Here is a 16,560-nt window from a genome sequence, read left to right on the forward strand (position 1 = left end):
GAGTTTGATGGGTTTTGGGGATTTTGGTCGCAAATTCTGGCACACGAAGCATTCAACACAATTTGAACACAAAACCCGAGAAAAAAAGTCGGGATTACATAAGTAAATGACCGCCATTATGTTAATGTATAGCCATTATCTTGTTGTAACTGTGAATCATATTCCAGATGCAGACAGCATGGGTTAAGCTCTGCTCACATTTTCATGTAGTACAATTCTTCCCATCAAATCAACAGACACCATAGCATAACCCATTGGACTTTATAAGTCAGATAAATGGGATCTGTTGGTCACTGCTGGTAACTAGAAGACAGATCCAACACTGTTTAAGGTCATTATGACAGAAACAACCTCAGTAGTGTAAATTGTAGTGTAAATTAAGCATAAAGTAATGCAAATAAACATCTTTGTGTTAAACGTTTCCCCACCGCCAGTGACATTATTTAGATATCCTTCTATCTAAACGAATAACTAGATATATGTATAACATTTTTACCAAATAAACTAACCAATATTTTTTTTTTTTTTTTATGCCAACTTTTAAACCCATCTTTTTCTATAATTATGCCAATTGGAAATGCCAGTGACAAAGTTTGTTTGCTCGCACATATGTTTTGTTGGGTTTATATATATATATATCTTTATAAGTGCAATAACTTACAATTTTCCAACCGTGCATTAGTAAAAAATGTTCTCTAAATATGTTGCAAATTTATTTCCTCTCAAGTGCTCTGGTTTTCTGATGACACTAAAAGGTCTTCCAAGCACATACAACAAGGACCTGCAGGTGAGTATAACTGGTACCCACTTAGCTAACCTTGACACTTAAAATTCCCCAGTCTTTTTTAAAATAATACTCTATTTCTGTTGAAGAAAGTAGATATTCAAATTGTTGGAAGTTTTGTGTTTTTCTTTAAGAAGCACTTTGGCAATTTATTTATTTATTTATTTTTTGCTTATATAGAACAGCAGAGGCTATATTTAAGAATAAAGTAGAATTTCTCGTGTATGCATTTTTCTTGCCTCTTTTTGTTGATGTGGCAGGCATAAGATAGATCCCATTTTGGTTTAGAAATTCAGAATGATGTGGGTTCTGTAATGCAGCCTACATTTGCCATGAATCATCTGGCTTTGGCTGGGGCATTTGATTATTGCAGCGGGCCATCTCATCAGGGTGAAGTGAACTCATTAGACTCATAAGTGGCTTGGAACTTACTTAGGCAAGTCCGGCAGAATAATCGCAGTTGGCGCCAAGTAACCGCAGGATACCCACATCTCCCACCCAGGATCGGCAGCTAGAAACACTATGTGTGCAGACAGCCTCAGCGGGAGATGTATAACTAATATATATATCCTGATCTCATAGAGATAGCAAATGGAGTTGGGAGGGGAAAGGTCTTAGAGCTTATAGGAGGGATTTAGTAGGTGAAGATCTCAGCCTGTAGTCCAAGAGAAGTCGGAGTCTGACATCCTGTTGTAACCATTAGGTACTGGGAGATTTGGAGAGTCAGAATTGAGATCATATGACCAAGGTAGAGTAGGGAAATGCATAGATGCAGCTGCGCTTGAATAAAAGAAATGGCGCTGTAGGACTAGTATGAATAAAAAGTTTGGAGTGCTTCTCTAAAGGGGTTTTTATGTTTCATAAATATACAGTATTTATCGGCGTATAACATGCACCCCCATTTTAATAGGGAAATTTAAGTAAAAAAAAAATACATATAAGATAAATGACAGACTAAATGCCATATCATCCCTCTAACTTTGATTTTGCCTGAACTTCAGTTTGGTCCCCCCTTCCAGTGCCACATAATTCCTCCCCTTTTATCAGCCCCTGTGCCAGATTTACACCCATTCCCCCACCCCTTTCTCATCATGCCCCCCCTCTCATCATGCCCCCCTCTCATCATGCCCCCCTCTCATCATGCCCCCTTCTCATCATGCCCCCTTCTCATCATGCCCCCCTCTCATCATGCCCCCCTCTCATCATGCCCCCCTCTCAGCATCCCCTTCCCCCCCCCCCCCCTGTTTTTATATATATATTTTTTCCCATCTTCTTTACCTAGCCGCGCTCAGTGTCGGCTCTTGCGAGCTGCGGTCAGTGAAGCAGGATGAGTAACGTCCTCTGCCGGCTGCACAGCATCAGGGACGTCACTCATCATTCGCTGCAGCCGCCGCTGGTCAGTATGTCCGCAGCGCCGACAGCTTGTTTAAGCAGCCCAACCGCAGCAACCTTAGAATAGTCACAGCGGCAGCATCATTGAATGAGTGACGTCCCTGATTCTGTGCAGCGGAGCTAGCAGAGGACGTCACTCATCCTGCTTCACTGACCGCAGCCGACACTGGACCTGGCCTGCCGAGCGCGGCTAGGTAAGGAAGATAAAAAAAAACAATACAATAAAAAGCAGGGGGGAAAGGGAGGAAAATTTAAAAAAAAATTTAAATGTATAATATATGTATATAAGTACCGTATTTATCGGCATATAACACGCACTTTTAAAACTTAAATTAGAGGCAATAAATCTTTATGTCACTGATTTAAAGTGGCCGCAGCAGCGGCTGCTTGTTAAGGATTAGCAGCCTGGCCGCAGACACTTTAAATCAGTGACAAAAAGATTTATCGGCGTATAACACGCAGGCAGACTTTTTGCCTCTAATTTAAGTTTTAAGTGTGTGTTATACGCCGATAAATACGGTACTTATATACATATATTAAATAAAATTGTTTATTAGGTCTATGGCAATTGTTTATGTTGGGATTACATCACTTTCTCATATAATCATGACCATAATGTTCATCTTCTGTGTGGTTAGCATTATGTTGGCCATACAAAGGCAAATGATCACCTTTTCTGATATTTCATACATGAATTACTGCCACTTGCACTGTGTCCTCTTTAACAAACTCATCTTCTTGCCCAGATGTTTAAAAAGTTGTCTTAGGCTAAGTTCAAATTTCCGTTTGCATTCATCCTGTTCAGGGTCCGTTCGTCTTTATTTTTTTTTCTTGTGCAGAACGGACTCTAAAAACAGGTCAGAGCACAATAAACACATTTACTTGAATGGGGTCCGTCGGGGATCTGATAGTTTAGCGTAAAAAAAATAAAATTGTGCATGCACTATTTTTTTTCACCTCTAAACTCCTGTCGTTCTGACGGCATTGCAGATGGAACTCCGAATTACAGAGTATGACAGCAATGTGAACTTACGGTAGTCTTAGTTCACCGCAATGGCATAGAAACATCAGGTATTATTTATTTAAACAAATGTATTTTTGCATATAGGAAGACAAAGAGGCCATGTTTGACGTTTATGACACCATATGTGCTGTGCTTCAGGTGGCATCTGGAGTAATTTCCACATTACAGGTATTCATCTCTTAGTTTTGTCTTTACTTTCTTGATATTCTTTAACCCCTTCCCTCCCCAAGGTGTATGGGTATGTTCTAGGAAGAGTGGATCAGCTACGGAGCAGGATTGTGACATCATCCCGCTCCGTACAACGTACCCCCCCGGATGGAATCAACAGCTAATATCCTGCCGCTGTGAGGATATTAACCTTTTAGATCCCACGATCAAAGCTGATTGTGGGACCTAAAGACGGCAACTCCATGTTGTTGCCTGGTTGCTATAGGTGATCGGGACCACCACGGGGCAATCGTGCTGTCCCGATCCCCTTAACTGATGGCCGGAGAGTCACTACCTTCCTCTATTCCGTCCGCTTGTCTTTGTGTAGCTCTAGCCTGCTTTAACAGGCTAGAGCAACAGAGCGCAGATAACACTGATCAATGCTGTGTATTAGCACAGTATTGATCAGTGTTAGGAATCGAGAGATTCCATGTAATAACGTAAATGTTTGAATTATCAAAATAAAATGTTAATTAAACCACACGGTATATGGTGTAAATGTAAAAAAAATACCAAAATCCAGAATTGTGCATTTTTGCTCCCTTCCTATAGCATAAAAAAAATCTATAAAAGTTAACAAAAAGTCCATTAAAAACAAAAGTGGTACCATTAAAAACTACAGATCACTACAAAAATGAGCCCTAATACAGCCCTGTATACAGAAAAATGATAAAGTTATAGGGGTCTGAAGGGGACAATTTTAAGCCTACTAATTTTCTTACAAAAAGTTATATATTTTTTTTCATTAGCAAAATAAAACAAAACCTATATTGGGTATCGTTGTAATCGTATGGACCTACAGAATAAAGATAATGTGTCGGTAAAAATAATTTGCATATTTAATAATAGTAGTCAACTGTGTCCCACAAATAAAAAAAATTTTGCCTCACCATATATTTTGTGGTAAAATGAGTGATGTCATTACAGAGTACAATAAGTCTTGCAAACAACAAGCTCTATAGATGAAAAATTTAAAGTTTTTAGTAAGTACCTGGCAGACAGTAATGGACATGCTTAGGAAGGATCTGCGCTTGTCTTGGGGCTAAATGGCTATGTTGTGAGATTACATAACACTGTGGCTAGCTTTTTGTGAACTGGCATTTCCTGTTTTGAGTTCTCTTTTGCCTACAAATCCCATAATTCCATTTTCCTCCCTCCCACACATCAGCCACCCCACCAATTGAAACATAAATGAGCTGCATACATTCAAAAGACCTGTGGTTTACAATCAAGGTGCCTACAGCTGTTGCATTAGTTGCTTATTGATCTCTCTCCCACCAAGCAATCCCTCCACCCATTGAAGCAGACAGGCTCCCTGTCATCAGCTGACTAGTGAGTCCGGTCTCTGCCGCATTGCAACCTGGGAAAAATCTGAGACAACAGTCATTTTGTATGCTGTTAAAAATAAATATTGGTGAAAATCACATAAGAATTGTGAGAAAACCGTCACACACAGGTACAGACACTATATTATGAACTACACTAACTTTACAGCCCCTGTAGCATAGTCAAATAAAAAAAATTCCTAGAATACCCCTTTTACTACATGAGAGTATGCATGTTGTTGCTGTTGAAGAGATAATACCGCATCACAGAACCCTGTTTAAAGATCCCATTACAGTATATTAAGCAAATTAAGTTTGTGAAGCAAAAAAGACAACAATATTTCACTTTTTTAATTGTGACTTTTTCATATGTGTGCAGTATTGACAACAGAAAACTCACAATAGATGTCATGATTAAATTTCCTGATAGAGCTTAGTGCTTCTGCAGGAAATGATGTTTGGAATGACATAGTGATGGGATTTTGTATTCCAGATTAACAAAGAAGCTATGGAAAAAGCTCTGAGTCCAGATATGTTGGCCACAGACATTGCTTATTATTTGGTCAGGAAAGGGGTAAGTGGTGCTTAACACTTGATCTTGATATGGATTGTTTATCACATGGTGCAAGGCTTAAAAACATTTAAAGGATTCCAATCACGATCTCCAGCGGCAGGATATGTTTAACGTTCCCGGACAATCTTGTAGACGCAACTTGCTCTGAGACTGATGCAAATTACTGGAGTGCATACATTATACTCTGAGTACATCAGTCTTGGATGCCCGTTGCTTTAAAGCATATCCAAAGGATAGGGGATAAGCTGTCTGATCGCAGGGGTCCTGCCGCTGGGATGCCCACAAACTCCCTGCAGCACCCAGCCTTAGTTTAGAACGCCGGGTGCGGTTCCGGAGGCTCGTGACGTCACATCCACGCCCCTTGTGATGTCATGCCCCCTCAATGCAAGTCTATGGGAGGGGGCGTGGTGGCGTCACAAGCCTCCGGGGCTGCATTGCTTGTCATCCGGCGTGGAGCGAAGTTCGCTCCGTGCACCGGATAACTGGGGTGCCGCAGCAGAGATCACGGAGGGTCCCAGCGGCAGGACCTCCGCGTTCAGACATCTTATCCCCTATCCTTTGGATAGGGGATAAGATGTCTAGGGGCAGAGTACCCCTTTAAGCCTTTTTAACTCCTAAGTTTAAATATTTAAAATCTAAATTATATTTGTTCAAACCAAATAAAAAAATAAACATTATTGTATGGAAGGTAATAAAAAACATTTACACCAGACTAAGGACAGACCACCTTCTGCATGAACAGTAGACTGCCACTGCAGACTGATTGACGAGCATTTTCATTAGTTCTACCTTCCTGCACTACCACTAGAGGGGGCACAGCTGCTTACTGCATGCTGTTTTACATTGAACTCAATGTTAAAAGGGTTACCCCGCCACTAAATATATTATATTGTGTAGACCAAAGAAGATGTCTCTAATTATGACTGAACCTGGGCAGTTTTTTTTTCATTTAGGAGATCGGGGGGCAGCGGTTGGACCCCCGTGTTCTAAAACCCATCCCCTATCCTTTAAATAGGGGATACATTTTTTTCTCCATAAGACTACTCCTTTTAAATGTTACCTCACAGCAATTGTATATTTATAGGAAACCTGCCTCACGCAAGATAAATTGGATTAATGTGGTTATTTTATTTATTTTTTTGTGTTTTTTTTTTCATCAATTTTGTAATGATCCCCCTATATGTCACCCCAGCCTAAAATAGCAGTTTTGTTTCCTGTAATTGGATGTTTTTTGATGACAGATGCCCTTCAGACAAGCACATGGAATCTCTGGAAAAACTGTTCAGCTCGCAGAAACCAAGGGCATCGCACTCAATAAACTCTCTCTCGAAGACTTAAAGAGCATCAGGTATGTGACACTATGCTTACCCTTCCTGTAATTTTGTAAAGGCAAACCCTTTTCTAACCCCATTTGGATAACCCCTATTCAATTTGAAGGTCTGTCTACAGCAGCGAATGGTGGGTTGTGCAGATCATCTGTTAAATGCTTAGAGACACTGCCTATTTTGCCTTTAGGACCTTCCAAGAGCCATAACCGTTTTTATTTTCCAGTCGATGTAGTCATATTAGGGCTTGTTTATTTTCAGGACTACCACAGAGTTTGCCATCCATTGGCTCTCTTCTGCTTAGGCTGGCTCTGCTCCTCATGGCCCTAACTCAATTATAGCTTACTAGGTTGCATTCTTTTATATAGTTAAAATATATTTGATGGTGTCAGGGCTTCTGATTGCATGCCCCTCTTTGTCAGGAGTTTTTTTATTTTTATTTTTTGGCTTCTATAACCTTTCTAGTAATGATCGTTACACTTAAGATTAAGGTTAATTAGGTTTCTTCCTTGTGTTTATATGTATCTTTCCCAATCTTTGTTATCCAATATTCTATACACTGTAGAAATGCCTTGTAGTTAAGTGTAGTTCAATGTTACGCTCCACGTGTTCTCCGCTGCCTGGATGTTGTGAGGGGCTTCCTGGTTGTGGAGATATTGGGCGCTGGGAGACTGCCGGAATAGAGCGTAGTGGCCGGCTGCAGCCTGGCGTGACGTCACGCCTGAAAAAGGACCGATGCGGCCGGGCATCGGTCCTTTTTCATTCAGCCTGCGCTCGCTCCCTGCCTGTCAATCAGACAGGTGGGAGCGAGCGCATTGGCTCCCCGGCCACTGGCTGGGAGGCCACTCCTCCCGCACATCGCCGCCTCCACCTCTGTGAGGTGGTTGGACCTGCCGTGGAGATTTACGTCTTCAGGGAGGGGAGATGAGGGAGGGGACCTGCCGTGGCGATCTATGTCCTCTGCCGTAGAGATCTGCGTCCAGCCGAGCTCAGGGAGGGGAGATGAGGGAGGGGGTGTAAACCTCCTCCCTCCCCAGCTCTAGCTTCGGAAATCTTCGGAGAGCTGGGGGAGGAGCGGACGCATGGATCTACGGGGGCGCAAAAAACCACCTCACACTGCCGCCTCGTCGCCGCCGCTGCTGTCCCTGCACGCCCGCTGCCGGACTCTGCAGTAAGTGTAGGGGGGGGGGGGGTTGTGATGGAGGGAACGGGGCATGGGGGGGGGGAGAGACGGAGGGGACGGGCTAACGCTGCATGTAACTAATAGTTTATCTACACAGGGTGCCTCCAGCTGTTTCAATACTACAACTCCCAGCATGCCCTGACAGCCAATAGATGTCAGGGCAAGCTGGGAGTTGTAGTGATGAAACAGCTGGAGGCACCCTGTGTAGATGAACTAAGGGCGGAGGTGCCGGCCCCAGCAGGCATCAGTGACGTGGTGCGTGCTGGGGAAGTCTGCCTGGTAGTGAGCACACTGCCAGGCAGACAAAAATCCATTTTTTATATAGTAAAAATAAAAATTTAAAGCAGGGAGGGGGTTAGGGATAGATGTGCAATAGGCAGGGACAGAAAAAAAAAATAGGATGGTGGGAGCTACCCTTTAACGTGCATTATTTCCTTTCCTAGTGCAGACCTAATATTCTGTTTTTAAGTCCGTTTATTGTGGTCAGCAGCTTTTTCATGATCTGTGTCCCATTGCATTTTATTCTTTCCAGATCGGGTAGACAATATTTTAGATTTTCCTATAGTTAGGCAGTGGAATGGTAAATTTTTCCACAATCCCTCTTCCGAGTAGATTATTAGATCTGGAGAACCGTAAGTTGTGCTATCATAAATCACATTGTTTGAATTGTATTTTATTTAATTTTCCTTTTTTTTCCCCTCTAGTCCTTATTTACTTTAGGAAGGCAAATAATTCAAAGTCCACATTAAGACCCTGTGGAACCAAAGTATCCAGCTCAAATATCCACCTACTTTCTGTTTGCGACATTTGAGATATAAAATCACCTCTTCTCCAATGCTTTTTTATTTCTTTGATCCCAAAGAATTTGGATCCTTTTATATAGTAATGTACTAGGCTGCATTCTTCTGTATAATGGTATGTGGGTTTGGTGTTGGTGTGCAGTGTTTTTTTTTTTTTTTTTCTCTCCAAACATAGCACTGTGAATCTGTTCTAAAACCTTCCACCTTGTCTCATCTGTCCATAAAACCTTTCCCTAAAAGTATTGTGGAACATCCAAGTGATCTTAAGCAAAGTTAAGAGGATGTACATTTTTTGGGGCAGCAATGACTTCCTTTTAGTGTAATTATATTCTTGTTAAGTGTGTTTCAACAGTGGACGTATGAACAGAGGTTTAGCCCTTTTGCTATTACACTTGGGTTTTTTCTTTTTAATTATTTCTTGCACGTTGGAGTGACATTAACACTCCTAGAGAGAGAAGTAATAGTACAAAATGTTCTCCTTTTCCACTTTTATTGTGACCTACAGTCATGGCCGTAAATGTTAGCATTTTTCAAGAAAATAAAGTATTTCTCACAGAAAAGGATTGCAGTAACACATGTTTTGCTATACACATGTTTATTCCCTTTGTGTGTATTGGAACTAAACCAAAAAAGAGGAAAAAAAGCAAATTGGACATAATGTCACTCCAAAAATTGGCTGGACAAAATTATTGGCACCCTTAATATTTGGTTGCACACCCTTTGGAAAAACAACTGTCATGCCCCCTCCATAGGCTTGCATTGAGGGGGCGGAGCATCACATGGGGGCGGAGCCATGATGTCACTATGCTCCGTCCCACGTGATCGCCAGTAATCAGACCCGGAGCAAGCAAGCTCCGGGGGCTGATTCTAACTGGGTGCGGCGTGCAAGATCACGGGGTCCCCAGTGGCGGGCCCCCTGCGATCAGGCATCTTATCTCCTATCCTTTGGATAGGGGATAAGATGTCTTAGCGCCGGAGTACCCCTTTAATGTTTTGGAATGGCCCAGCCAGGGTCCAGACCTTAATCCAATTGAACATCTGTGGGGTAACCGGAAGAGGGTTGTGCACAGGAGATGTCCCCGCAATCTAACAGATTTGGAGCACTTTTTGCAAAGAAGAGTGGGCAAATAATGCCATGTCAAAATGTGTCATGCTAATAGACTCCTGCACAAAAGACTGATTGATGTAATGAAAGCAAAAGGTGATCTAACTAAATATTAGTTTAAGTGTGTGCACACTTGCTACCAGGTTATAGTATGTTCTTTTTATTTTTTTCTTTCCCCCTCCAATTTTTTTAGTTTGGTTTACTATTGAATTGATCATGTTATAGGTCACATTAATAATGGAAAACATTCTTACATGATTTATCTCTGTCTTATTCTTTAACATCACAAGAACCTGGTATTTTAAAATGGTGTGTAGACTTTTTTTTATATCGATTATAATTGTTTATGAATAGTTCTGTAGCCTTTTTAGTCTCCATGGGGGACATGTATGATTTCCAGTGTATAATAGAAGTTTTTTACCCCTCTGCCTGTTGAGTAAATTTGGCGCTGCTGCGTTAAATTTATCATTCTTGCGTAGCTACTTTCTTGAATTGCGGTTAAATTTAGAACTCTCCTCAGAGCATAAATTTACACCGCAGCTCTATTTAGTAGGAGCTTTGTCTGCAGCGTATCTGCACCTAAACAGTAATTGTGTCCTCGTTATTAGTTTTAGAATTTTTTTTCTTCATTATGTAGAGTTTTAATCTCACAATAATACCACTTTTTGCACCCAATTACAACACATCAATTATACCAATGTCCTTATTCTTCATTTAACATCTGTGACACCCCTGTGCAAATCACCTCAAATGTACATGGTGCACTCTACCTTATGGGCCTTGTTGTGCGCCCGCAGAGCACTTTGCGCCCACATATGTGGTATCTCCGTACTCTGGCTAAATTGTGTCCCAAAAATTCACAGCGAGTTTGCTGCATCTCAATCTTGCAGCACTCCCTGTAAACCTCCGCCCATGTGAGTGTACCCTGTCCATTCACATTGGGGGGAGGGGGGGGGAAACATCCAGCTGTTGCAAAACTACAACTCCGAGCATGCCCTTTGGCTGTCCGTGCATGCTGGGAGTTGTAGTTTTGCAACAGCTGGAGGCACACTGGTTGCGAAACACGGAAACAGACTCAGTGTTTCGCAACCAGTGTGCCTTCAGCTGTTGCAAAAACTTCAAATGTCAGCATGCAGTGACAGCAGAAGGACATGCTGGAACTTGTAGTTATGCAACAGCTTGAGGCATACTGCTACAACTCCCAGCATGCCCTTTGGCAGTCCGTGCATGCTGAGGGTTGTAGTTATGCAACAGCTGAAGGCACACTGGTTGCAAAACACTTGAAAGTTTTTTACTTAACTTAGTGTTTCCAAACCAGTGTGCCTCCAGCTGTTGCACAACTTCAATTCCCAGCATGCATGGTCTGTCAGTGCATGCTGGGCGTTATAGTTTGGAGGCACAGCTGGAGGCACACGGGTTGGGAAAAAGAGTTAGGAAACGAACAATGTTTCCCAACTAGTGTGCCTCCAGCTGTTGCAAAACTATAATTCCCAGCATGGCCAGACATGCTGGAAGTTGTATTTCGGCAATATCTGAAGGGTCAGATGTTGACGAACTACAACTCCCAGCATGCTTGGGCAGTCTGGGCATGCTGGGAGTTGTAGTTTTGCAACAGCTGGAGGTCCACAGTTTGTAGACCACTGTATAATGGTCTCCAATCTGTGGTCTTCCAGATGTTACAGAACTACAACTCCCAGCATGCCTCGACAGAGTGGGCATGCTGAGATTTGTAATTTTGGAACATCTGGATGAGCACAGATTGGAGACCATTATACAGTGGTCTACAAACTGTGGACCTCCAGCTGTTGCAAAACTACAACTCCCAGCATGCCCAGAAAGCCAAAGTTTGCAGTTTTGAAACTCCCAGAGGCAGCAGTGAGATCGCTTTTCGGCGATCTCACTGCTGCCAATGAAGATGCCGCCCTGCTGCTGCAAACTCACCGCGGGGACGCACCACCTCCGGGACCGCCTGGAGGACGCTGCTCGCACCGGGACTGCTCAGGACACCGCATGGCCGGGTAAGTGACGCTGGGGGACGGGTAAGGGACACTTAGCAGAGCGGTGTGTGTCCCGATCCCCGTGATCTGGACTCACACACCGCGCTGCTAAGTATTCTGATAGTGAAAAACGCTGCTATCAGCTAGTCAGATTTGACTAGCTGATAGCAGCGATCGCTGGGGGGGAATGAAACCCCCCGTGGTCACATGGTAAGATGGCTGGCTATCAGTGATAGCCACCATCTTACCAGGCGCTGGGGAAAAGTATAACGGAAAGCGGTAAATTTTAAAAATAAAAGGAGAATGATCTACAGTGTTAAGTGGATTACAAAGCTATTTTAATGTGACGGAGCTTGTTCAATGATAAGTTATCAAATATTTCCTATGTAAATGTATTAAATTGTTGGATCATAAAATACCAATATACAAGTCATCTAATGAATAACTGAACTGTAAACAAATATTCTATATGCAAATTATTTTAAAAGTGCTTTGGAATAACCAAGGAGTAAAAAGCAATATAAAGCAAACCAAATGAGGAATTGAGATGGGGAAGTGAAAACATTCTGGTGGTTCCTTAGTAGAACTTTCCTTCAGAAATAGAAAGGATTTCGCTACGTGCAGTTAAAGTTGGCTTATATTTACTGGGAAAAAGACGCTCTTGCATCAAAATTTTGGGTGCAAAGGAAAAGTACGCAGGTAATAAATCCATGTGTACTATATATGCAGCTCCAAGGTACCCTGATTCGGCCACATCTGGACGACATGCTCTACCAAAACGTGCGCAAAAAAATGCGCAAAAAAAAAGGGCTTGCGCAAAATTTTGCGCAAAAAAATACCCACAAAACAGGGGTAAAATCTTTGATACATGTCCCCCCATGTGTGTATCTTACACATCCTTTTGAGGTCTTCTTCTTTTCATGGAGGCATAATCCTCATTAACCAGTTGTTTTCTAAAACTAGGCTTTGTGTGCCATTATTAAATAGGCAAATGCCCTGTGGAAGCCATATTTCTAGTCTCCTCTCTTTAATGGAAGCTCCTTTTGCCAGTTTAAGTCACATATTCACTTTTTCTTCTTGCCCCGTGGATGTTTAATTGGGGTGCTCAATAAAAGACATGAACTGTACAGCTGTTATTTGTTACCTTGTCTATAACTAATACTTATTAGACTACATTTTATTAATACTGGAACAGTGTATCGCACAGTAAACAATATAAATATGCTGCAGTCGCACATTTATTGTACAGACTTTCCTCCATACCAACTTTCACACAAATCACAGCCATACATGCACCATATTTTTTCACCTAATGTCTTTCTTAGTGCTAAACTCTAAAATAACAGATACATAATTAATTGTATCCCTATGGACTGCAGTAGTCACACATAGGGATCGACCGATTATCGGTTTGGCCGATATTATCGGACGATAATCGCGATTTCGGGCATTATCGGTATCTGCAATTACCTTGCCGATAATGTCCCACCCCCTGCCCCACCGCACCGCGACCGCCCCTACCCCCCCACGGACCCGCCGCCCCGCGTCGCACCGCCCCGGCCCCATTGCCTCCCCCATCCCCGGTTTTATAATTACCTGTTCCTGGGGTCCACTCTACATCTGGCTCCTGCTGCGTCCTGCATTACGCTGTGCGCAGTGATGTGACATCACCGCGCACAGTGACAGCTCAGGAGGACGCCACCGGAGCCAGATGTAGAGTGGGCCCCAGGAACAGGTAATTATAAAACCGGGGATGGGGGAGGCAATGGGGCCGGGGCAGTGCGGTGGGAGGTGAGGCGTGGGGTGGTAGAGGCCTCGGAGCGGAGCGGTGGGGGCGGTAGCGGAGGCGGTGATAGGACTCAGGACCCCCAGACAGGCAGGGGGATAGAAGCGGGTGGCGGCGGTGGTCTATGGCACCGCAAAAGCTGCTGCAGTTCATTGATTTAAAGCGCCCGTGAGATTGAAGCAGGGATAAATATTCATGATGAATTAACATCAGCCGGAGTGGGCTGGGGAAAGTGTTGCACATAACTCAGCGGCTCGCTTTCATTGCGCATAACAAAGAATTAGCGTTGGAACAGCTGCACGTATTTTCCCCCAGTAAGCAATGCTAGGAACAGGGTCACCCACACCTCTACCTATATATTCAGGTAAGTCTGGGTGACCCAGGTGTAAGAGTCCCTTTCAAAGTGGCTACTTGGAACTTGGAATGTCCTCAACATAATGGCTTTTAATATCTTCTGTATTCTTCATTATAATAAACTAAATATATAGCTTGTTTGTATTTTTTGTCTTTACAGTCCTCTCTTTGCTAGTGATGTTTCCAAATTGTGGAACTATACAAACAGTGTGGAGCAGTACACGGCAGCAGGTGGAACAGCGAAGAGCTGTGTGGTTGCACAGGTTGAACAGATCAGAAACTGGATGAAAAATCACAAGGACCATTAACATTATGAATTATCTGTATTAAGATGTAAGCATATCAGAAGATACTTCATACCCTCAGGTAGTTAATTGTATAAAAAGTAATTACATAATATAACATTAAATGTCAGATATGCTATCTAGCATAGTAGGACTGTCAGCAGATGACCTTATCCTTTGCCTGGAATGCTTTGAGAGGATACATGCTAATATAAGCAGGGGCTCATATCCCTCAATTTCTAGTAATAATTCTACATTAGAGCATTACAAACTGTGTCAAGCTTCTGCAAACCACTTCAGACCACAGCTTCTTTGTTTCCTCCACCTAAAATAAAAAAAGGTTTCGAGAAACCATGATGAAAATAGTTGCTCTTTAATTTTGCCTTTCTCTCCTGTGAATTATATTTTTTCAATAGATTTTTTGAAGAATTTGTAAACTTTAACTATTTAGCACTACTGAGAAAAAGTAGGGTTGTCACACTTGTTGTCCTGTCAATATGCTAGATATTTGCACCAATTACTTGGGCACACACCCTTGTATAGGATTTTCTAAATAGGAAAATTAATTTGTCAATGTAAAAATTTATAATAAAAACAATAAAATGTATTGTGTGTTATGTTCTATTCAGTTCTTACAATGTTTTTTAAAGCCTTTTTAAAGTGCAGGGATAATACACACAGTGGCCCTCATTTACTTAGATGTCGGGATGTAAGTCTATCTTGCTTTCTTACCCGACCGCTTTTTTCCCCTGGTATTTATTATTATGTCGCATCCTGTTTGTCGCACGTGGGTTTTGTTGGTTTTGGTTTCCAACTCCTTTGAGTTGTCGGGAAAAAATCCACAACAATTCAACAAATTCGGGTTGGAAACCTTTATAAATACGTGGGAAAGCTCAGAAATGTCGGGTTACGCCCCTTTTTCGGGTTTGGGAGAATCCACATCGGGTCCATCGGGAAAAAATGTTGCATCGTGTCGCAGACTGGCGCACGATGTCTGCGACATGTCGCAGACAAAGATGCGCCAAAAAAAAACGACAAAAGAAGTCGGGTTTAGAATAGTAAATGAGGGCCAGTGATGTCACAATACAGGAATAATACACAGTGATGTCACAGTACAGGGATATTACACACAGTGATGTCACAGTACAGGGATAATACACAGTGATGTCACAGTACAGGGATAATACACACAGTGATGTCACAGGACAGGGATAATACACAGTGATGTCACAGTACAGGGATAATACACACAGTGATGTCACAATACAGGTGTTACGCCGAGCGCTCCGGGTTCCCGCTCCTCCCCGGAGCGCTCGCTTCACCTCCTCCGCTGCAGCGCCCCGGTCACGTCCTCTGACCCGGGGCGCTGCGATCCTGCTGCTAGCCGGGATGCGATTCGCGATGCGGGTAGCGCCCGCTCGCGATGCGCACCCCGGCTCTCCTACCTGACTCGCTCCCCGTCTGTTCTGTCCCGGCGCGCGCGGCCCCGCTCCCTAGGGCGCGCGCGCGCCGGGTCTCTGCGATTTAAAGGGCCACTGCGCCGCTGATTGGCGCAGTGGTTCCAATTAGAGTTATCACCTGTGCACTCCCTATATTACCTCACTTCCCTTGCACTCCCTTGCCGGATCTTGTTGCCTTAGTGCCAGTGAAAGCGTTCCTTGTGTGTCCCTTGCCAGTGTTTCCAGACCTTCTGCCGTTGCCCCTGACTACGATCCTTGCTGCCTGCCCCGACCTTCTGCTACGTCCGACCTTGCTTCTGCCTACTCCCTTGTACCGCGCCTATCTTCAGCAGCCAGAGAGGTGAGCCGTTGCTAGTGGATACGACCTGGTCACTACCGCCGCAGCAAGACCATCCCGCTTTGCGGCGGGCTCTGGTGAAAACCAGTAGTGGCTTAGAACCGGTCCACTAGCACGGTCCACGCCAATCCCTCTCTGGCACAGAGGGTCCACTACCTGCCAGCCGGCATCGTGACAGTAGATCCGGCCATGGATCCCGCTGAAGTTCCTCTGCCAGTTGTCGCTGACCTCACCACGGTGGTCGCCCAGCAGTCACAACAGATTGCGCAACAAGGCCAACAGCTGTCTCAACTGACCGTTATGCTACAACAGTTGCTACCACAGCTTCAGCAGTCATCTCCTCCGCCAGCTCCTGCACCTCCTCCGCAGCGAGTGGCCGCTCCTGGGATACGCTTATCCTTGCCGGATAAGTTTGATGGGGACTCTAAGTTTTGCCGTGGCTTCCTTTCCCAATGTTCCCTGCATCTGGAGATGATGTCGGACCTGTTTCCCACTGAAAGGTCTAAGGTGGCTTTCGTAGTCAGTCTTCTGTCCGGAAAAGCCCTGTCATGGGCCACACCGCTCTGGGACCGCAATGACCCCGTCACTGCCTCAGTACACTCCTTCTTCTCGGAAATCCGAAG

General features: G+C 43.6%; 1 protein-coding gene across 1 annotated transcript in view; it reads left to right on the forward strand.

Annotated features, from left to right (window-relative positions):
* The window catches only part of ASL (argininosuccinate lyase), a 54,086-nt gene extending 39,294 nt beyond the window's left edge, over positions 1–14,792 (forward strand). The window contains exons 13-17 of the mRNA XM_056556529.1: positions 728–787; positions 3,285–3,368; positions 5,226–5,306; positions 6,548–6,654; positions 14,017–14,792. Of these exons, the coding sequence (XP_056412504.1) occupies positions 728–787; positions 3,285–3,368; positions 5,226–5,306; positions 6,548–6,654; positions 14,017–14,164 (480 nt within the window). The 3' untranslated portion in view covers positions 14,165–14,792. The remainder of the gene's footprint in view (positions 1–727; positions 788–3,284; positions 3,369–5,225; positions 5,307–6,547; positions 6,655–14,016) is intronic.
* Positions 14,793–16,560: the final 1,768 nt, after the last annotated feature.

This window comes from Hyla sarda, chromosome 2, assembly GCF_029499605.1.
Source record: "Hyla sarda isolate aHylSar1 chromosome 2, aHylSar1.hap1, whole genome shotgun sequence".
Classification (NCBI taxonomy): domain Eukaryota; kingdom Metazoa; phylum Chordata; class Amphibia; order Anura; family Hylidae; genus Hyla; species Hyla sarda.